This window comes from Thamnophis elegans, chromosome 10 (assembly GCF_009769535.1).
Source record: "Thamnophis elegans isolate rThaEle1 chromosome 10, rThaEle1.pri, whole genome shotgun sequence".
Lineage (NCBI taxonomy): Eukaryota > Metazoa > Chordata > Lepidosauria > Squamata > Colubridae > Thamnophis > Thamnophis elegans.
This window is the reverse complement of record NC_045550.1, coordinates 22,694,888-22,718,824: the sequence shown is the minus strand read 5'-3', so window position 1 is coordinate 22,718,824 and position 23,937 is coordinate 22,694,888. Positions and strand designations below refer to the sequence as shown.

Here is a 23,937-nt window from a genome sequence, read left to right as displayed (position 1 = left end):
AGACTGGGATGAAGCTGAAGACATGCGTCTGTGCTCCACCCTTTCTTCTCCTCTTCATCTCAGTCTAGCTAAAAGACGAGACATATTTTTAACTTCTCCTGCGATTTCTATCTCTCCTTGCCTTTGCAGCCACCGTAGCTAGCTCTCTGCTCTGGCCTGTAAGTAGCTCTACGTGGTTTTCCTTTCTAGCCACCAAGGAGTATTACTTTGTATCCTTGAGATTGGAGAGAGCGCTGAGTTCGTGGCAGCCATTTCCGGCTTTGCCAAGCACGTGGCGTCGATCCCTGGGAGTTTTATGCGGGAGGCTAGAGGCTAGGGATTCCCAGCCCAGAGCCGCCACCCCCCCCATCGCACCAATCTACTGGAAATGGCTTCGGTGGCTGGATTCGACCCGCAGAGAGCACGGAGCGCTGGGAAGAGCGTGAACTCTACAATCGTCCACCCAATTACGGTTTCTCTGGACTTTTGACTTTGGGTGCTTTTTAGGACCTGAGGAAGGGAGAGGGGCGGAGCAGCTCTCCCTCCTCCTTCCGCACCATTGACTATTTGAACCGTACCTGCGCAGTGCTTCGCACATTTTAGGAATGTAGTGTGAATGGTGTGCCTGGCTGATGTTTGTACCCACCTTTTTAACTTCATATTGTTGTATTTTTGTGTGTTTAATTAACATATGTAGGGATTGCATTGATGAGTGGCTGTGTATGTATGTGAGGACTGAGAGTACAGCCTGGTGCCTCCTCCACTGAGTGCTATTGCAGAAGTGGTAGGGGGCCCAGGCCTACCTCCCGTCCCAGAATGAGTGATAAAAATCGCCTGCTGGATGGAGCAGAGGCTGTGGAGGGGATATGGGGTCTATGGGTGCGGGGGTGGGCCGGAGCATTACGGTCACTATGGGGAGAGGCAGGTACGACGGGAACTTCAGGGCTAGCCATTACCGGGGAAAGAGGGTTCGCTACATCACAGAGATCCCTCCTTCCGGCCCCGCTAGTTTCACTCCAGGGCCAGATGGCGAGAACTGTCAGGGCCCTGGTCTCAGGCTGTTGTTGCTAAATGCCAAGTCTGTGGTTCACAAAGCTCCCCTCATCCGGGACCTAATTTTAGACGAGGGGGCAGACCTGGCATGTATTACTGAAACCTGGCTGGGCCCGGAGGGAGGAGTCCCCCTCACTGAAATGTGCCCAGAAGGATTTCAGGTGCTTCATCAGCCGCGACCCCAGGGAAGGGGTGGAGGAGTGGCTGTCATCGTCCGAAGGTCTTTAGTTCCTCATAGGATCCCTGCTCCGGAGCTTGTCGGGTGTGAGTCCCTGTTGATGAAGTTGGACCTTGGTGGTCAAGTGGGTTTGTTGCTAACGTACCTACCTCCCAACAGCGTTGCAACAGCCCTCCCCTCGCTCCTCGAGTCAGTAGTCGAGTTGGCGGTAGAGTTCCCCAGGCTTATGGTTCTGGGGGATTTCAACCTGCCTACACTTGGCGAACGCTCTGATGGGGCGCAGGAGTTCATGGCTTCCATGACAGCCATGGACTTGACCCAAGTAATTCGGGGTTCGACTCATTCAGCAGGTCACACGCTTGAGTTGGCACTCAATCCAGACAAGACCGAGTGGCTTCTGATGTTCCCTCCAAAAGATTGTCCAACTATTCCATCTCTCAGGCTGGGGGGTGAAATTATACGCCCCTCAGAGAGGGTTCGCAATTTGGGAGTCCTTCTGGATCCCCAGCTGACTTTAGAACACCATCTGTCGGCTGTGACCAGGGGGACCTTTGCCCAGGTTCGCCTGGTGCACCAATTGCGACCCTACCTGGATCGGGAGGCTCTTCAGACAGTCACTCACGCCCTTGTGACCTCAAGACTGGATTATTGTAACGCGCTCTACATGGGGCTGCCCTTGAAGAGTGTTCGAAGACTTCAGTTAGTCCAGAATGCAGCCGCGCGAGCGATTGTGGTTGCACCTAGGTACACCCACGTCACACCTATCCTCCGTGAGCTGCACTGGCTACCCATTAGTCTCCGAATCCGCTTCAAGGTGCTGGTCGCTACCTATAAAGCCCTACATGGCATTGGACCTGGGTACCTGAGAGACCGCCTCCTGCCGATTACCTCCCTCAGACCAATAAGATCTCACAGGTTAGGTCTCCTCCGGATTCCATCTGCCAGCCAATGTCGGCTGGCGACTCCCCGGGGGAGAGCCTTCTCTGTTGCAGCTCCAGCCCTCTGTAATGACCTCCCCGTGGAGATCCGGACCCTTACTACCCTCTTGGCCTTCCGCAAAGCCACCAAGTCCTGGCTGCTCCAGCAGGCCGGGGGGCTTGTGAAACACCCAGCCCCACGGAAATTGTGACTGTTGCGCCTTTTAAAGTGTTGTCTTGTCTATTTATCCCCTTTCCCTTGTCTGTTGTGAGCCGCACGGAGTCCTCCGGGAGTGGGCGGCATACAAGACAAATAAAATGAAATGAAATGAAATGAAGAAGTTTTTTGGTTTTTTTCTTTGAACTGTGAGCGCACTGCGGAGCGGAGGAGACCATGCGAAGCGACCCAGGCCGAGGCAAGCCTCGGCGGCAGCCCCCTTCAAACACTGGAGTTCTCTGGCAACTTCAAAAAGAGTTCCCTCACCCCGTCAACTAGAATTCTCCATTTAGGGGCGGTCATAGACTCCCGTGCAGGAAAGGTTTTTGTCTCCCCGGACCGCAGGGCCAGCTTGCTTAAGAAGATTAAGCAGGTCCATAGGGACCGTTATGTTCCCATAGCCTTTCTATCCAGCTTGTTGGGCACGGTTGCACGCCAGAATTCTGCAGTGGCGACTCCTACCATTCCAGAGAGCCAACACCAGCTGCTCACCGGCCAAGGTCGAGGCCACCCCTCAGGTACGGATTTCCCTCAAGTGGTGACTGTCCCCAGCCTTGCTCAAGGGGTGCGAGTTCAGGGACCAGGAGCACCTGGTTCTCACCATGGATGCCAGCCTGTTCGGCTGGGGGGCAACCTTGGGGTCCCAGTTGGCACAGGACTGGTGGTCCTGGCAGGAGCTCCGATACAACATCGACTGGCTGGATCTCCGGGCGATCCATTTGGCGCTTCAATATTTCTGGACCACTGCCGAGGGTTGTCATGTCCTGGTACTCACCGACAACGTGGCTGCCAAGGCCCTCAGCAGGGCGGCACACGTTCCAGGGTACTGCACACCAAAGCAATGTCTCTGGGCAGCTGGGCAGAGAGACATCTGCGGTCGATCTGGGCGGAGCATATCATGGGGATTGACAAACATCAGGCCGACTGGCTCAGTTGAGAGACGGTGGACAATGGAGAGTAGAGCCTGTCCCAGGAGCTGTTCCAGAGCATCTGCCAGAGGTTCGGATGGCCAGTAGTGGACCTCTTCGCCACTCTGGTCAACACCCATCTTCCGCGGTTCTTCTCTCGGTTCCCAGCTCAGGGAACAGAAGGAGTCGACGCCTTTCTCACAAGATGGCCAAGGGGACTTCTGTATGCTTTTCCTCCCCTCCCTCTCCTTCCTGGGGTAGTTTAGAAGTTAGTCAGGGAGCAAGCAGAGCTGCTCCTGGTGGCTCCTCACTGGCCAAGGAGACCCTGGTTCGCGGACCTCAACATCCTGTCAGTCCAGCCTCCATGGCAGATACCAGAGGGGGAAATAGAGCTGCACCAAGGGAGGCTGATGCACCCGGAACCACACTGGCTGCAACTAGCTGTGTGGAGATTGAGCGGGAGTGCCTAAAGGGAGCTCAATTTTCTCTGCGGGTGATTAGAACCATAGAGGCCTCTCGCAGAAATGCCACGTCGAGGATCTATGACTCTACATGGGTGGCTTCGTTTCCCAGTGCCAGGCAAAATGGATTGGGCCCACCAGGGCCTCGGTACCGCAGGTCCTGGAATTCATCCAGGACGGCCTACACAAGGGTCTCGCCTGGGGGACTGTGCGCAGGCAACTAGCCACCCTTGCCATGATCCTCCCGGCCGAGAGCCCGGTTCCTCTCACCCAACTTCCTGTTGTGAAGAGGTTCCTTCGGGGGGGGGTCTCCAACCTGCACCCCCCCCCAGTGGTGCCTAGATTCCCCACATGGAATCTTCCCACCGTGCTACAGGCTCTCATGGAGGAGCCTTTTAAGCCATTGAGAACGGTTAGCCTGAAATACCTAACCCTTAAGGTGGTATTCCTAGTCGCCATCATGTCAACTAGAAGGGTGTCAGAGCTAGGAGCACTCTTCTCTACGGAGGACTTGTGCATGTTCCACAACAACAGGGTCATGTTGAGGTTGGACCCAGACTTCCTTTCTAAGGTGAATTCCATATTCCATCGTTCTCAGGAGCTTGGTCTCCCCGATTTCTGCCCTAATCCGGCTAGGGAACAGGAACAGCAGTGGCACCGGTTGGACGTCAGACGGGTCTTGTGTATTTACCTGAAGCGGACGGTCTCCTTCTGGAGGTCAGAGGCACTCTTCCTATCTTTCCAACTGTCGTCTCTGGTTAAGAGGGTAACGCCTTCCACCATTAGCTGTTGGATCCGCTTAGCTATATCCCTAGCATATGAATCCCAAAGGTTGCCAGTGGGGGCCGGCATCACGGCACACTCAACGAGGAGTGCTGCCACCTCAGTGGCTTGGGCTTCCCAGGCCCCCATAGAGGACATTTGCAGAGCGGCTACATGGGCATCCCCATTGCTGTTTATCCAACATTACAGGTTGGACGCATTCGCATCGGCTGATGCAGTGTTGGGGCACAAGGTGCTACAGCAGGTTATTGCAGAGCATGAGTTCCCCGCCCATGGGACTTAGCTTTGGTAGGTCCCATCCACTGGAGCCTCCTGTCCCTCGTTCCAGAAAATGGCAGTTGGTCTTATCTGAACTGCTATTTTTGGGGCTGGGACAGGAGGCTCCAGTTCCCGCCCTAGGTAGTATGATAGCTAGGGTGGTGGGAGTTCTCCTTTGTGCTTGTTTTCAGGTCTGTGGGGAGCTCACTTCGATGAAGTGGAGAAGAAAGGGTGGAGTACAGAGGCGTGTCTTCAGCTTCATCCTAGTCTCGTGGCCAAATGGGCGTGCCAATACCATCCACTGGAGCCTCCTGTCCCAGCCCCGAAAATAGCAGTTCAGGTAAGACCAACTGGCATTCTGTGGTGTATTTATTTATTAATAAATAAATTGATACAATACCTGTATCCAAAACAGTATCAGCGGGGAGAAATATGCCAAGCACTAAAATATTTTTTTTTGCTTCCTAGTAAAATAAACTAGAAACCATGGATGAAGTCATATTTCACTAACATGCAAAAACAAATAAGCCATATATGATTTAGCAGGATGCATAAACTATGACTCTGTGTGTGTGTGTTGTTGCTTTATAATTCTTAGAATAGTGGTATATAACCTGAGATCCCAGGTCTTAATGCAGTCTGGAAGCCTGGTTTGCCTATTCTTCCTAAAAACGGGGCCAACCGAATGTTTCAATCTGACAGAAGAAAAAAATGATTAAGTATAAAGGGCATGATATAATAAACTCTTTTATTTTTATTTAACTTTCATTTAAATGTTACCTGTTTGTTTTGATATGGTCTGCCTAACATAGTCTTCCCTATGCAACTTAAAAGTTATGTTTGATCCTCAACCCCTCAAAACATACACACTCCTTTTTAAAAAAGTTTTTTTATTTTTAAACAAAGACAAACAGTACATGTAACATAAAACCCACATCAATTACATATAGCATGTTGTTTGGTTACAAGCATTTGTGCATCACCACTTTCAATTGTGTATAGGCTCACTGATTATCCATCAAGCATACATAGATATAGTATTGTCATTGTACATCATATTGTTCAGTTATAATTGATATTCTTTCGTTTTAAGCAAATATTCTAGAAACTAGATTCACATATATACCAATATTCCATTGCATCCTTATTTGTCTATTTAATAATAATGTCTTTATAGAATCACCTATCTCATTATATTATTTTTGCAATATAAATGAATTCTCCAATATTTTATATTTATGCATCACTTCTTTCAATTATATAGAGAATCACAAATTATCTATCAATTATACATAGGTACATTGTTATCATTATACATCATATGTTCAACTATAATTTTTATTCCTTCATTTTAAACAAAATGTTCTAGATATTCAATTCATGTATATGCCAATATTCCATTACATCAGTGTTAGTCTATTTAATAATAATATATCTTTATAGTATCACCTATCTTATTTTATTATTATTACAATATATAAAACTTCTCCAACGCTTTTCATTTCCATGTTTTTTTTAATCTAGCCATTGATAAAACAAATCCCATACCTTATAAAATTGTACATCTTCTTGCTCTCTAATTTCAAATGTCAATTTACTCATTTCAGCACATTCCATTATTTTAAAACATACACTTTTAAAAATGTTTTAAAAAATCAGGCAGCCAACTTTATTTCACAAAACAAGTTATGAATTTGTCTAGCAATAATGTAGCTGACTTTTACTGATCCCGTAAAGCTGGAATTGAATGGTAGACCACAAAAAAAATACTCAGGCTGTCAGCCAGAGTGGAAAGAAAGTCAATCCAGAAAATGGCAATGCTATAGTACTTAATTGTTGCCAAGGACACTATATGTCTTAAAACACCACCTCCATGTAATTTATTTATTTATTTATTTGTACGATTTATAGGCCGCCCAATCCCGGAGGACTCCGGGCGGCTTACAACGAAGGAAAAAAATAATAATAAAATGAAAATAAAAACAGGTTAAAATCAACACACATACATTCGTTATGATCGGGGCTGGACCTCAACAATGAGGTCAACAACCCCAGGTCTGCCAGAATAGCCAGGTTTTAACAGCTTTTCTGAAGGCAGAATGGCTTCAGAAAATGGCTTTTTAATGGTAAAGAATTATACAGCCTAAAATGTATACAGGAAGTTATATGATAAATGAAATGTTGAGACTGCATAGCTTTCATCTAAGACACCGACACAATTTACTTAGTCAGTCTCACAAAGTGGAGCCAGATTTTTTTCCCCAATGCTTTGCAGTTTCTCGGTATACCCAGTGGCCTATGCTTACATTTGCCAGTCAAGCTTATATTCATCATACTAGCTAGGTTTACCCGATATGCTTGACCAAAAATTGCCACTTTTTAGCCATGCATGTTGTGAGAATCCAGCCATCGACTGTAGCTTTTCCCCCCGATGCTTAATTATTGTTCTATAACTGTTATATTTTTTGTTCTAATTGTTCTTTTGTTATTCTTTTTCTTCAGCTATTTTTTCATCTTTACTAATGTGGAACTTTGTTCTTTGTTTACCTAGGATCCTTTCAGCTGTTCTAATTGCATTTTAATAGACAGTTTTTGATTATGATGTAGGGTTTTTATCATGAAACTTTTATAATAGTAATAAAATCAGTGGTTGATCAAGAATAATACATGGATACAGAAGAGAGATAACATTGGTTCTGTCACATTCAGCTATCTGGAAGACACATGTACCAACTCAGATGCAGGAATTCACTTTTTTTTTCTTTACAGAACAGTTCCGGCTGTGGTGTTTTGGCAGTGGGTAAATCAGTCTTTTAATGCCATTGTGAATTACACCAACCGGAATGCAGCTAGCCCCATCTCGGTCAAGTAAGTGTCTCTTCATGATTACCTGATAGCATAGAGTTTTCATCCAATGTTCCTATGATCCAATTAGCTGACTTTGCTTTAACTTTGGTCTACAGCAGTCTCTGGAATCATATGAGGAAATATTGTCTTGGGCTGTAGACTGTGTATATGGTCAATTTTTGCTAGACATTGTACTTTATCATTTTGATGCATAGTATTTCCAGAACTGACTTCAGGGAATAGAAAATAGTCAACTGTTGGAAAGGGACAATCAAGATAGATCTACTTTTGCTGCTCCTATGTGTAGCTTTCATGGTTTATTCAACACAGAACTTTATTTCTGAGTATCAGCTGGAGTGGGATAAGTGTGGGAGGGGACCTGAAATGGGGAGGTGGCTATATATAAAGGATTTTATGCTCAGCCCAATAGAATTACCTGTGACTTCATGTATCAGAAAGAGTCTGGCACATCTGTAGCTCACAAACACATTTAATCCTTTTTAAGAAAATTAATCTTAAAGGGCAATGCCAAATTCCTCTTGATTTTCAGCTGTCATAGGTTAACCTGGTTTTTCTGTTACATTATCTACTTTGACTTCGTGGCCATTCTTTATTTCCTGGGTATGTCACAGAACTAGATGTGTAAAACATGTATCTCTTTATATCGTAGATCTTTCATGAGAAGCCACAAGTCCATACAGAAAAAGTTTTTCACAAAGCTCATTCTTGTTTAAGGAAAAGAATATAAGGGCTATGATTACATTTGCCTTTAAAAATTTATGATAGGACTATTTATTACACGACTGCAGTTTTAAAATGACTAATGCCACAACTCCTATTATTTTATATTCCTCTGGATAATTTAGGCAAATTGGAGTGGCTTATTTCACCGCTACCAGCACTGCCTTGGCAACTGCTGTGGGACTCAACCTTTACACTAAGGTACAACTCTAAAATGCTACTAATTTTAACCACAAGGGGGCAGCTGGTCCAAAAATGAGAGAAGGCATCCCTGGCCTCTTCCTGTAGGAACTTTTACCTGTAAAGAGCATAATTCTTTTCTTCAAAATCCCTAGTGCGGAGGAGTGGAATATCTTCTATCTCTAAAAGTTTTCTTTGAGCTGCAAAATATATTCTCTCTTTCTTCCTTACTTCACCACTGCAAAGATTGTAAGCACCATGTGCTTTTTAGGCTAAGGACCACCCTTATCTTTTGAGTTGACATACCAGGGGTTAGACTCAAGGATAGTAACGATCTTGAAAAGGCATCTAAATTTAATTTTATTTAACTTGCATTTTCATTAATTAAACTAAACACAGTTAAAGGTTGTTTCTCACAAATGTACTAATTTTCTCTTGTATATTAAAAAAAACCCACAGAGTTTGGTGAGGACTTTTATTGATGGGGTTGTGGAGTACTAAACTGTGACATTGAAAGGATGGGTATATTCTTGTATCCTTGGAACTGCAGGTTGCACACTTTGTTCTAAGGGACAAATTTAATGTGGGATTACAAGAATTATGTCAGTGCAATAGAAGCCCACATTGCCTGTGGCCTCCATAGTACTGCTACCAGTTCTTTTTACCTTTTCTTGGATAGGTTAAGCCTGCTCCTTATTGCTCTATCTTCTTCCTTACAGAGAGCACCATCCCTTGTGGCACGTTGGGTCCCATTTGCAGCAGTAGCTGCTGCCAACTGTGTGAATATCCCCTTGATGAGGCAACAGTAAGTCTCTTGACGAAATCCCAGCAGAAGAGGGAGAGGGATGAAAGAATAACATGATGAAGGAGGGTTTTTCTTGGATATAATGCAAGCTTTGGTTTACTTTAATATAAGAATAAAAGCATTTGCTTGGGGATGGGGATAGCTGCATTTTTTCTAGTGTAATAACTATCAGTCTTATAGCTGCCTTTCAAATTTACTACTGATAGCAGAAACAGGTAGCCAGATAATTGTTTTTTACAGAGACAAATTATTCCATTACCTTTGTGAAATTATTTGCTTCTACATCATTGGTCACTATGGTTTCCATCTCAGTCACTAGTTTGGGGCCATTAAAACATTAAATGGACAAATGTGGATCATTAAAATCAAAGCAAGGGTTGTGTATGCTAAACCAAAAAATGGATATGTTGTCTCTAATTAGTCCTTTAATAGCATGCACCCAATATCATCATGGTCTACAATACTATTGAGCACATCCAAATGCCAGGAACCAAAACTCTTGTACAGAGAAGATGGACCACAGACCACTACATTCATTATTTGTGGGGTTTTTTACATTTTATTTCTTGTCTTGTATGTTTGGCTTTAAAAAAATATTAGAATACTGTCTTGCACTCATTGCTTGACTTTACAAATATAATTAATGACTTGACCTGATAATCCAGTCAAAATGGCATCTATGCAACTCTCCCTTTGAATATTTTCCCTATATTCATTTATTTCCCAAGAGAAGGAAATAAACTTGAAAATTTTAATAATCCCAATACCAATCTATAGTACAGTATCTCTTTTGCATCCTAGGTAGCTGTTGCACCTTCCTCTTGCCAGCTGAATTAGATTTAACAACTACATATATAGTATATACACACAGCTAGCTATATCAATAAAAGCAAACAATTAAACATTTAAACCATATTCTAGTCACCAAAATAGACACACTTATATTGTGCCTATGTGCCTAAAGTCCAGATGCCTTCTTAAAAGCAGATTAAAGACAAGTACGGTAGCAGGTTAAGCTATTTTTGATACAGAAGCAGATGTTAGATCTTGTACACTGTCTATGTCATGTAGTCCTTTTATAATCCCTCTTTTCAATTTGTAACTTGATTTTATCACTACTTTCATTCTTCTTGCTTTGTGGCTCCCTTACCTCACCATCATAGAAGGACACAAAGTCGTAAATTAAATAATTCTCTCTGTCCTCAGTGGCAGCAACCCCAATTGGGCTACTGTTTATTTTTTTCCCCTCCAAAGCCAGAGTGGCTTCCTGGACTCTGGTGGCAGCTGGAAAAACTTCAAAAATGTCATTCATGGTCATGTTGTTCTTTTGTCCAGGGCTGAATTAATTGCTATGGAGAATGATTGAATCAGTCAATTGTGATCCAAATAAAAGCAGCATATTTTAATCTAAAATAATTTAATCTAATCTTTAATCTATTTTAAGAGCCGAGGTGGCGCAGTGGTTAGGATGCAGTACTGTAGGCCACTTCAGCTGACTCTTATCTGCAGTTCAGCGGTTCAAATCTCACCGGCTCAAGGTTGACTTAGCCTTCCATCCTTCCGAGGTGGGTGAAATGAGGACCCAGACTGTGGGGGCAATATGCTGACTCTGTAAACCACTTAGAGAGGGCTGAAAGCCCTATGAAGCAGTATATAAGTCTAACTGCTATTGCTATCTTTTGTTCTTGCACTGGCTATCAGATGATAATTTGCTCCCAGCCTGATGACCTTTTGCTTACAGAAGCTGCAGCCCTGTCAACATTTTGTTGATGTCATCCTTACCTGTAAAGCTGCAATTCATTAAAAATTCCATGACATCACAGTAACTTAGCCAATGGCTTTAGGAGGAGTATTTGCATGGAACTGGCTCTAGCCCAGTTTTTGCCTCTTGTGTAATCAGTAAGATAAGATAAAGACTGGGTCACTTAGATAATTGGGGCATGAGTGATTTGGGGACAAATGGAAAAATTAGAATTAATTGTCACCAATCTTTTTATATATATATATAGTGTCACAAAACTTTAGTGTCATAAAACGTTATATAAAAATGTTAATTAAAATGCTTTTCTCCATAACTGCATTTTCATTTTGTGTACAACCAGGAAAAGTTAATAAGAGAGAAAATAATTAAATATTAGTCTGTCATAAGAATATATTTTGGCACCCGCTATTCAGAAAGAAATCTTATTTTTTTAATTAAACATAATAAAACATAGCATAAAGATGTTACTATTACCCTGTCTAGAAAAAAGTTAATGAAGGAAGCACAAAGTCCCATATAAAACATCACAATAATTGTGTTTTGATATTATGAAAGCAACATGATACTTTCTAAATCTTCTGTTTAAAATTACAGTTGTTGGATCAGATGTAGACTATTTATATATTAAGTAGTTGTGAGGTTGGTGTAATTGATCAATATTGAAGCATATTTCTCAGAGCACTTCCCTAATGGGTTTAGGTAAGGCTCCCATGTCCTTACTCAGCAGCTTCTCTTCCATCTCAGCTAGCCAAAAATTCACATTGTAAAACTTGTCTTTCCCAAATTGGGAGATTCTGTTATTCCTGAGGTTATAGCTTGGCCTGTTTTTGACTGGCAGGAAGTCCTACCAAATCTTGATGCTTCTTCCCCATAACTGACAAACTATATTAGCACATTTATTAAAAATGCCATGCCATCGTAGTGTGTCCCATATTGGGCTTTAGAATGACTAATCAGCCAGAAACCATGATTTTAATCATGGCACTAATGCAGAACAGGCCTAATGAAACAAGTGGATTTGAGTGCTATAGGAGTGCAATTTTGGCACTCCGCTAATTAGCTAGCTGAAGGTTTGGGCCAGCTATAACAAGTGTTAACAACAGCCATCAGTGGGACAACCATGGACCGTACAGGGTGGGATTTCAGAACATTTGGAAAATGGAAAAATTATATAAAACAGCACATTTTTATCAGCTTGCTCTGGTTTAAGATTATTCATTCTTAAACAGTTTATGTCTCAATTGAAAAATCCCCTGATGGATTTATATTGATGGATACTTAAAAAAAAAACAATTTGTCACCACCTTCATTTTACCCAGATTTTATTTTGACATTCAAATTACTATTTGGAGTTGCTGAGTATCTAAAGCCTCAGAATGTTTGGTGATAATTAGGAATAGGATTCTCTAGGAGGCAGCAGTGCACCATCAATGGTGTCAGATACTCAGTAACTCAAGTGTGTGGACTTTCTTTGCAATGTAATTGTTCTTAGGCTGATGGAGCTTTACATTCCTGCAAATATTTTTTTTACTGAGTCTCTTGATTTAAACTGAATATAACCGTACTCCTGCAGCATTTTTAAAAATGACAAGGCAGCTGAGTAACTTAGGACAAGCCACTCTTTCCCAGCTCTCTTCATCTCACAGATTAGTTGTGGTGGAGAGAAAAGGAATGGTTGCATTTAGTATGCTTCCTTGAGTAGTACAAAAAAAAACCCCACGACATCTAGCTGGTTGATCTTAATGTCTAAGGTCATGTCTTTGTGTCTGCATTAGGGAACTCATTAATGGGATCACAGTGACAGATGAAAATGACAATACTCTGGGAAAGTCCAGGGTAAGTACCATTATCTTGGGACTTTGAGATCCTGGAATTGGTTTATTATTATTATTTTTATAAACAAGAACATTTAGAGTTATCTTTTCTACACTATATGCCTGACTGCCTAAGAAGAGCCTTGTATGCTGATACATCAGGTTACAGCAAGTGTTATCTGTTGAATTGGGGTTTTTTTGTTCTCCCACAAACTCCCATGATGATTTTTTCAGATGAAAAAGTAGATGGCAAGATTAATATTTCTTAAAGAGAGAGCAGCTTGGAGTTGTTGAACTGTCCAATACAGACTTCTGCAGCCTAATGCCCTTCCAGATTTATTGGGTTAATAACTCCCAGAATTCCAAGTTAGTGGGAATGCTAAGAATTGTGATTAAGGAATGTGAGATTACAGAAGAGTTGTGTTCCCAATCTTAGCAGCGTACAGATATGTCTTTTTAAATTCCCAGAATTTTCAGAATCGGTATTCTGGCTAGGACTTTCTGGAAGTCCAGACATCTGGACATTTGTTAGGTAGGGAAATACTGGTTCAAAGCCATTGAAGGTTTAAGGCAGCAACTTACTTCATCAAGATATAATGAAGTGAAAAGGATAATAATGGAACTTTTGGCATTCCTGAAGTATCTTGACTACCTGTGGTGAATATCTACCATTAGCTTGTGCTATACCCTCAAACAAAATTTTTAGAGCTCTTCATTATATCCCTTTGACAAGAAAATTATTACCACCGCTTTCACTCGAAAAAGCAAATTTCATATGCTCTGTAGATTCTTTAATGTTCTTTGAGATGCTTTAATGTTCCTACTTTGTTACCAGTATTCCAAGTAACACATCTCTCTATATATTGGGAGTTCTTAACCTTTAGTACATAACCTCCTGTACAAGCTATTTTAGAGAAGTTATATCTAGTATTATTATTTATTGTTTATTTATACAGTGGCATCAGTTTTCATGGCATCTTACCGATAACCAGATGACAGGTCCCTGCTCACAGGAATTTAAAGTATAAAGTTTGACACAAGGGAGATAACAGAGAAAGTGGAGGCAGGGATAAAACAGGGTAAGATGTGTGATTCATAATGCAAAATTGTTAGCTTATTTATATCATTTTAGTTATTGGAACTAGAACTCTTAGAAAGACCAAAATTGTTAATGATGTTATAAAGCAGTCTGTTTCGTTGTTGTTATACTTCCTGCCATTCTTCTGTCCAGGAAAGAAAAACTACGCTTAGATTAAATTTACGGTAAAATAAAAGTTGGTAACGGATAAAATATTATCATAAAATGTATTATTTAATACATAATTAAAAGCATTATTCAAAAAATAGAATTGATGGTCACAGCAACTGATATAAAAGCAGCGTAGGACTATCAGATCCTTGCTTTTCCCCCTTTTTCTAAAATACATTCTGGCTGTTTTGGTGTTCTATATTTTATTTTGTAATATTGCTTTATAATCAAATACTGGTTTTACACATTTTAATTAAAAATTAAAGAATGTGCCATGGTTACTTCCATGCACATAGTATAGGGAGAAAAGGCAGCGTTCTTGTGGGGAGCAATCAGCTGTCAGACAATTTAGGATGATGGATCGAATTAGTGACGTTTAAAGGTAGAGATGCTTCTCGATTTTAGAGTAGAAAATTAAGATAGTCACAGTGCTTTAAACCAATAGAGGAGTAACAGACTGTTACAATATTCCTTCTTTTCTTGCTTTTACAGACACACATTTTTTCTTTTCTTTTATTTTAAAACACCCTGCTATTTACTCCTCTTGCATTCCAGGCAACAGTTATCAGAGGGCCCCTTCAGCCACTCAGCAAGCCTCTGGGTCAACTGACATTTTCACATAATGTTTTTAGTAAAATATACAAGTTGTAGATTAGGTTACCAGCCTATACCACATGAATCTTCCCTGCAGCAATAATAACAATGGCACTTAGACTTATATACCATTTCACAGTGCTTTACAACCCCCTCTAAGTGGTTTACAGTCAGCATATTGGCCCTCAACAATCTTACTCCTCGTTTTACTGACCTTGGAAGGATGGAAGGCTGAGTCAACCTTAAGCCAGTGAGAATCAAACAGCCGAACTGCTGACAGTTGGCAATCAGCGGCCTTCAGTACTGCATTCTAATCAATGTGTCACCACAGCTCTTAAGGACATGATAATAATCTAGTTTTGGTATACTTGGCCCAGATGCCACAGTTGCAACCAAATCCAGTTAAAACTTCAAGTATGCTTACACTATTTTGTGCAAACTTAAGATTTTTTTTAAAAATCTATACACTACCTTTCAAGCATCACCATACTGATGCTTACTAATTAGGAGAATACTGGTTTTACTTAGTATGCATCACATAATGACCACAGATAGAAATAAAACACAAAATTAAAATCACCCTTCTGAGATGGTTACATTGGTTTCAATTGTCATAATAGTCATTATGAGGTTTTTGATGAAACCTGAGCTGTTTCTTGGTTTATGATGGGGTAATTAAATCTTGATTGTTGTATTATTTTGTACTAGTTAGTTAATAATCAACTCTCCATGAAGCATCTTTATGCAGTTTTTATTTATTTAAATATAGCATTTGATTTAATCCCTATATACAAAGCTCTGGATAATCTCTGATAGTCTCTTCAATAGAGTAGATAAAGAGTCAACAATTATTAATTTTAAGACCCATGAAAATAACTTAGTGCAGATTAAATATGTTTTTTTTAGATTTCAGTTCAAAAGGTTTAAGTAAATTGTATCCTAGTTTCCCTATTTGTCAACATTTATATCTATTCTCTAGTTCACACCTTTGACAAATTAAAATTCCATCTTCCAAGCTGCAAATAAATCTATTTCAGTCATAACTGCTGATGATGCATCTGGCCTGTCTCAGACACAAGTAGGTTTAAAGCCCTTCCTTTAAACTCTTGACTCATATTGTAAAGACCCATCCTCCTATGTGCCAAGGTAGTGAGTGGTCTTTCCAGAGAGGTTTGCAAGATGTGGATATTATTGGACAGATAATGAAATCTTTGAACAAAGTTTAGAATCCACATTTCGCTGGGAAAAGAGATGGTAACTATATTTGTCTCACTATAAATATTTTTAGTATAGGCTTCCATTTGGCTTGAAGGTTTGTAATTATAAAATTCCAAGCTTCCGGAAACAGCATATTCTAAATTTCTAAGAGTTCCTCTGAGTGACTCTAACTCTTTATTGAATCTGGAATTTAGGCTAGGTTCTCTACAAACTTGCATGCAGCTCCAATGTTGAAAATTCTGGCTAAAGTTTATTTTTTACTTATGGCTCCCTTGCCTCTTTAGTCCTTTTGGATAGCTTTCTGTTGTCCTTGAAGTGGACCTTACATATTGTAAACTGTAAGCCCCATATTTGATCTTACTTGACCTTATTGAAAGAACTAAATCTGAACTGATGCAAAGTGTATTCAGTGCTGATAATTAGGAATACAGGTAGGCCTCGAACTTATGGCCACAATTGGGCCCATTTCTGTCGCTAAGTGAGACATTTGTTACGTGAGTTTTGCCCCATTTCTTGCCACAGTTGTTCAGTGAATCACTGCTGTTGTTAAATTAGTAACATGGTTGTTAAGTGAATCAGGTTTCCCCATTGACATCGCTTGTCAGAAAGTTGCAGAAGGTGATTGCATGAACCTAGTACACTGCAACCACCATAAATATGAGTCAGTTGCCAAGCGTATGAATTTTGATCACGTGACTATGGGGATGGTGCTACGGTTTTAAGTGTGAAAAATAGTTGTAAGTCCTTTTTTTCAGTGCCATTATAATTTGAACAGTCACTAAATGAACTGCTGTAAGTTGAGGATACTTGTATCTGAATATGACACCCACCTGTTATAGTGACCTCCATCTGGAGGACCTTTGATTCAACAATATTTTTTTTAATATCTTGTTTTTGCCACACGCGAGAGCTTTTCCTTTGGACCAGTTTAATGCTCTAATTTCCATGTGGTCAATAAAGTTTTTTAAATATGTCTATTCAAGAGTATCCCTGCCTTGCTTGGTGGGAGAAATAGAGATGATTAGGTATGTATTGCTGCATCCCCTATATTGTATAGGTTGGAGCATAGCTATTATAATGTTCCTTTTATATAATTTTTAGTAGCCAGATGAAGAAAAGATTCTCTTCAATAGCAGATTTGTCTTTAAGGAAGAGTGGAGACCAAATAGAATTGCCAAATGTTGCTGTCTGGGGCTTATTGTTTTAGGCTTCAATTCTTCCTTTTCTGCAAGTTGTTTGAAAATGGATGGACTCAGGTGGCATCCCACAGTGAATGAATAAATATATTAAAAATAGTTTAACTGTTTGAGAATTTTCTTTTACTGTCTTTTGGTTGCCTTCCTAATAATATGTAACTAACCAATCTTTGACCATAAATAAAATACATATTTAAACATTTAATATCTTCTTGGAAAAATGTGGATATTGTCGCGGTTAACAGGCGTATTTGCATTTAAAGGACTGATCCCATATTTCTCTATTATGTTTGGATTATGTGATTGCATTGTTAATTAAAAAATCAACCCAATAAAAATGAAGGAAAAAAATAAAAATAAATAAAAAATAAAAAATTAACCCAAAAAATTCCTTCCTGCCCTTTTTTACATGTAGCTATGATCTAGCTCAAAATATTCTAGCTACAAAAATGTGTGTGGGTTTAATAGGTTATAATTTTAAATGCAGTTGAATACTTCTGAGCTACTCCTAGCGAACAGGAGATATCACTGGCTTTAATAAAGATTCCTAGTAAGCATTTTGTCCAGTGTTGAGATAAAGTTTGGGGAACTTGCCATTTAGGATTGTCCCATCAACATTGCCCTGCTTCTGAGGCTAGATATTCTGCAATGAATACTGTGTCATTGCTGTTTGCTTGTTTGTTCATTTTAGAGAGCTGCAATCAAGGGGATAACTCAGGTGGTGGTTTCCCGCATTGTTATGGCTGCTCCTGGCATGAGTAAGTGCTAAATATTTCTCTTTTGTTGGACTGTAATTTGGCATGTTAATTTAGAGGCAGCCATCAAAAAGTAAATATCCAGTACAAACTCTTAATAGAAAGCGATTAAATGAGCATCACAGTATCAGAACATTAACTTCAACATTTCATTATTTTACCGTGACATTGGATACAAAGATACAATCATGAGGTTGATATCATGATGTACATTTCATCATTCACCCTCCTTGCATTGTCCTCTAGTGCAACAGCTTGGTGACCTCCACAAGGACTCCGAGCCAAGTTGATTGCTGCTATGTTGGTTGGGAATCCTGGGAATTGACATAGGGGACTCTCCATTAGTGAAGGCTACTCTGGTGGATTGTGCTAAAGGGCTCTTGAAACTATATTTAGGATTGGCTCTCATTCGTTATGATGTTTACAAGCTAGTAAGTGCTCATTAGTCAGATCCTGCTCCACATTAAAATCATAATTAGGTTCCCCAATGGTACTCTTCAAGCTGATGGCTAACATTCTATTACTTTCAGCCAACTGAGAATGATTGGGGCTTTAATCTACCCATTGAAAGATGCCAGATAGAGGAATTTCTAAACTGTGGAATTAATTTATTTAGGTTGTTAAGATTCAGATCTAAAAATTTAAAGCATTTACAATATTTTAACTCTGTGTATGGGTAAGTATGTGCATGGCTAAGTCCTGTAGGATACCAACAGAATTCATGAAAAAATGAAAGGAAGTTTGTTAAAAACACCTAGCTTCAAGTGTGGTAAGCATTTAACCATTAATCTTCTATGATTTAAAAGATTATGAACCTTTTAAAATGCTATTATGAGCCATGGTACAAACATTCACAGGTGTGATCAAAGCTGTTACTGAACAATATTATGTTCTACTTTCTTGGGAAATAAGCTACCAGATTTTCTGTAACATGTCCACATGTTGCATTTCCCCCCTAAATAAGGATACATTAGGATTATTAAGAATTATCCCAGAATATGGGAAGAAAGTGTTCATAACTCACAGAATTATTAGTAGTGGGGCAGTCCAGTGCACCTTATCTATTATATCACTGAGATGTTGGACAGAGTTGATCCAAGGAAAATAAAATCATTTGTTTTCTTTTTAGTTTTATTGCCTATTATCATGGAGGCATTAGAGAAATATCCATTCATGAAGGTAAGGTACTTGGGAAATGGAATGAATTACAGTAGTTTGTTCTTGCTGAAATAATAAGAGGTCAGAGATTTTAGATAGTTATGCAGATAACCAAATAGCTAGCAGAAGTTCTACGTATTCCTCACTTTGGCAATATAATACATTTGTTAAAGATTTGAAATAGATCATCTGCACATAACTCAGTAGCAAATCTACTGCTACCAACAGAAACAAGAAAAACAAGGCAAGCCTCCAATAGAAAATTAAGCAATTGTAACAAATTATTTATACTTTTTGGTTGGTTTTATTGTTTTTAAGCTCAGTTTTAATTGTTAGTTCTGCGGGGTCATGTATATGAAATAGGTAGTTTATATGTTTATTATATAAATAAATCACACAGATTATTAATTGTTATTGTGACTTTAAAAAAAAAGTCATTATAGACAGCCCTAAAAAGCATCCAGTTGCTACTGTTCAAAATTATATAGAATACCAGAAAAAGCTTGTTTGTTATACTTGCATACCACAATAAGGCTTATCGTGGCTTGTTGGGTTAAGTTAAGCATGCTATCAGAATTCATCTAATGATCATTTATTCAATAAATTAAAACATCCATAATAAAAATGAAAACAAGCCAAGTTCTAGCCACAGTAACTAAAAATACAATAAAAGCAGACAAGTTTAGGCATCTTATTATTCACCATAAATTTTCCAGAATAGCAATAGACTTTGATGCCGCTGCTTTATAGTGCTTTACAGCCCTCGCTAAGCAGTTTTACAGAGTCCGCATATTGCCTCCAACAATTTGGGTCCTCATTTTATCCACCTCAGAAGCATAGAAGGCTGAGTCAACCTTGAGCCTAGTGAGATTTGAACTGCAAAATTGCAGTCAGTCAGCAGTCAGTCAGTAGAAGTAGCCTGCAGTACTGCACTTTAACTACTGTGCCAACGTGGCTCAGAATAGCTCAGTTTTCAAAGCTTTCTGGTATGTCAAAACTGGAGCCAACTTACTTTCTAATGAGACAGTATTCTGTAATATAAGGGTTGCTACTAAAAAGCAGCACCTATAAGACTCTACTCCAAGGGTGTCAATCTGGTGTCCCATGGGCTGGATGCTTCACGCGCAGGCCATACCCACCCCAACTTTGCAAAAGCAAAAAACATTGTGATACGTTATGAATTCAGCCTTTTAGTCCCCTTCAGTTCTTAAAAAGCTTCTAGGTAACAGATCAAGAGATTAATAGTGTCTCCATACTGGCTAAGCATATTATTTAAGCATATCAGCATATTGCTGATACTGAACCCTAAACTGACAGGGGCTTGTTGTAGATTTTTATAGATCTAATCAACTTTTTGTGCTCTTGGTTCCCAAAAAGAGATTTGTATTGTTAGTTCTCTTTATTATCTCAGCCCTAATTCTAGAAACTGAAAGTTTGAATTCTTACTTTCTTGGAATCATCTCACGCATATTGTTTTCTTGGCAGAAAATCCAGGTTCTCCATGCTCCCTTGCAAACAGTTCTTGTTGGAGGATTGTAAGTATTCTGTATCATGCATTACTTTCAGAAGCCAGTGCTGTAATTCCCGGTGATTTATGAAAAGCCACCCATTTTATAAGGAATTTGGGGGAGGGGGGTACCAGAAGATATTTTTTTGCATCATAGCATTAAAATATAATATGAACTCAAGAACTGTGGATTGAAAAGTAAGTTTGTGGCTTAGGATATGTGTGGGATATTTAACAAGCAATGGCTTAATGCTTGGTCAAGCAACCATGGTTAAATGCAAATTTCATCTGTATTTATATGTGGAAAAGAAAAGATATATGTTTGCATTGAATATGGGAATGGGCATCAAACTGCTTTAAAATTCAGTGCATCTTGTTGTAAAGAATCCTGCCAAATATATAACTTCTGCTTAGCTGTTTTGAACCTGAGAACGCAGATCTGGATTCCCTATGGAGACAAAAAATGTTGGCCTTTCTTTTTAATAATCTGCCTTTGCCTTGCAGCCTTGTGTTCATGGTCCCAGTTGCCTGCGCACTTTTCCCACAGAGAAGGTACCAATCTCTTTTCTGTCCTTTTGTCCCTCCTGACTGCCCTATACAATTTGTATATAACCTGAACTAGAAAGGCATGGGATTGGTGGGGAGGGGAGGCGCTGCAGGACCAGCACTCCATAAAGTTAGCCCTAGGGATCCTTGGAATTGAGTGAGCAAACTGTCTTGTGATGCAAAATCTACCCCTTACTTATTTGTATGTGAATGTCACAACACACTTTTCATCATATTGCTGTTATTGTGGCTAACTGCAAAAAGCTATGCAGTTATTAGTTTGGATATAAGTCCCATCATCCTCAACAATGGCTACACTGGCTCTGGATGATGAGGGCCATTCCAATGCTTCTGGACTACATCAAGTTGAAAAAGCTAATGTGGGAATTATTCCTTCTTATCTAGAGAGTAATTATTTATGCTGACCTGTGACAGGAGGTTTCACCTACATATTGGGAGCCATTCTTTTGTATAGAATAGTTCTGCCCACTCATGTACATTCTCATTTAAAGATAAACTTTGAAAACATGCAGTATATTATTGCTTCCCAAATCCAACCACAAGAAGCTGTGACTGTGACTCGTTGTGTTTGAATTCCTAGGTCAATTGTAAAAAGAGGCCTTGCAGCATGGAAGCTTGATTTAGAGCATTCTGTGGTTTCCAAGTGCCTTTCATGGTCAGGGCTGGCCTAAGACAGCTCACTGCATGAAGAAGAGAAGTGATTGGCACCCACTTCCCAAGTCTTGTCATTTCAATTCAACCTTGCTTGATTATTGCAGCGGCACTCACTCATTTCGTTGTGGAAACAATGAGGGAAGCCCTTATTTTGCAAGTAAAATTATCAGCTCTGTCTTACACCACAATTATCTGTGACAGAGCTCATAATCGATTTTTGTCTCCTCTGCCAATATTACGTCACCCCAATAACACACTTTGGGCCAGTATCAAGCAGCCTTTAGTACTTAGGGGAACAATGTGTTTTCTTTTTTTCCCCTCTTTTTAGTTCAATTGCACTTTCACACCTGGAGCCTGAACTCAGAGAACGAATTGTAACTGAACATGGTGACAAAGTGACTTTTGCCTATTTTAATAAGGGTTTATGAGTGAGAACTGCCTGGACTTGGTGCCTATGGACTTCTCCTGGACAAAAACCTTTAAAGGGTGTTATCAGGAACAGAGCTCAGAATATTCCAGGAAGAGCAGCACTCCATCTCCTTTCTTTTTTTCTTTGTGTGTGTTTGTGTGTCTGAGTATAGAGAGAACTATCTGGGCAAATCTGAGCCTTTCTTTCTGTTACATCTTCATGGTGACAAAAGTATGGGTTTTGGAATATGTCATTTTCTGCTTTATGGCAATGATGAGAATGCATTACTTGTAGCCAATTAGTCAGCAATGGAATTACCGTATTTTTCAGAGTATAAGATGCACCAAAGTTTTGAAGAGGCAAATTAAAAAAAATTTTTTTTTGCACTCTGCAAACCTCCCCAAAATGGCCCGTTTTTCACGAAAATGGGCCCATTGTTTTTCCCAAAAAAGGCATGAATAGCCTTTAGGGGGCTTGCAGAGTGCTCCAGGGGGGGTGGCCTTCCCCCAAAATGAGCAAAAAGCCATTTTTTTGCAAAAACAGGCCCATATTTTGTCAAAAAAAATTGCATGCATAGCCTTTAGGAGGCTTATAGAGTATTCCTGGGGGCTGGGAGGGCAAAATTGAGCGAACAAATGGCCCGTTTTCCACTCATTTCTGCCTTCCCCAACCCCCAGGAGCTCTCTGAAAGCCTTCTACAGGCTCTGCAGAGCCATTTTGGTGAAGTGGGTGGGGTTTCAGAGGCAAAAAATGCTGCATCCAGTGTATAAGACGCACCCAGATTTTGGGCCTCTTTTTTGAGGGGAAAAAGGTGCGCCTTATAGTCTGCAAAATACGGTACTTGGAAGCCGTTATTCCAAGCCTTAAATCCGCCTTGATCCTTTGGGGGCACAAAATATTTCCTCAAACATATTCCTTTGTGTTTTGAAGACCATAACTAAGTGTCTCAAATCCAAAAAGGAACCTGCAGCTCCATACACAGATACTTAGGAACAAGTTCTTCGTAACTCAGGAGAGCCACTTTTGGGGGAAAAAAATCCCATAGCGCTGCATTTTGATTTAGAAATTAATTTTTAACATCAGTTCATCCTACTTCACCCATCATAAATACTGCTTTTTAATTGAACCAAACCATATAATTAAAGTGCATTATTAATCAAGGCATTTAAGATTATATTATCATGTTTAAGATGACAAATTAGAAATTTGTTCATTTTGTAGGTATATTCTCATCTAGCTGCTGATGCTTTGTTAACATTAATTGCTAACAAATGTTAAATAGGAACCTTGCTAGAAAGCATAATTATGCAGTCTTACAATAGATGTAATATCCTTTAAATTATGTATTAGTTCAGTTTGGCAACTTCATCTTCAATCATGTACAAATGAGCAGTATTTCTGAAAACAGCTGGTCTGCTTGATTTTTTTTCCCTGAACTTGTCAGTAATTTTCCTTAATTTATATGCTGTTTTAGGAAATCTAGCTAGAACAATCTAGCATCCTTTTCCCACAGTGCACTGGAAGATACCCCCCCGGGTATCCATGTCCCCTTAAATTGGACATGAAAGTGTACAAATATGAGTCTTCCCTTAACAGGATATTCTTTATTGCATGCTTCAAAAGCTTTCCTGCATCTGCTTAATTAGCATGAGAACTATTTTTATTTTCCTTAAAATCATGATAGGCTACCTTTTGTGACACATGGGGGTTGATTGAATTAGACAGAA

The 23,937-nt window shown here is 40.0% G+C and overlaps 1 protein-coding gene across 2 annotated transcripts in view; it reads left to right on the top strand.

The window, feature by feature from the left end:
• Window positions 1–22,584, top strand: part of SFXN2 (sideroflexin 2) — a 36,177-nt gene extending 13,593 nt beyond the window's left edge. For both annotated transcript variants that reach the window (XM_032224825.1, XM_032224826.1), the window contains exons 5-13: window positions 7,524–7,622; window positions 8,468–8,543; window positions 9,242–9,327; window positions 12,865–12,925; window positions 17,852–17,918; window positions 19,045–19,094; window positions 20,559–20,608; window positions 21,085–21,132; window positions 22,130–22,584. In XM_032224825.1, the coding sequence (XP_032080716.1) occupies window positions 7,524–7,622; window positions 8,468–8,543; window positions 9,242–9,327; window positions 12,865–12,925; window positions 17,852–17,918; window positions 19,045–19,094; window positions 20,559–20,608; window positions 21,085–21,132; window positions 22,130–22,229 (637 nt within the window). In that variant the 3' untranslated portion in view covers window positions 22,230–22,584. The remainder of the gene's footprint in view (window positions 1–7,523; window positions 7,623–8,467; window positions 8,544–9,241; window positions 9,328–12,864; window positions 12,926–17,851; window positions 17,919–19,044; window positions 19,095–20,558; window positions 20,609–21,084; window positions 21,133–22,129) is intronic.
• Window positions 22,585–23,937: the final 1,353 nt, after the last annotated feature.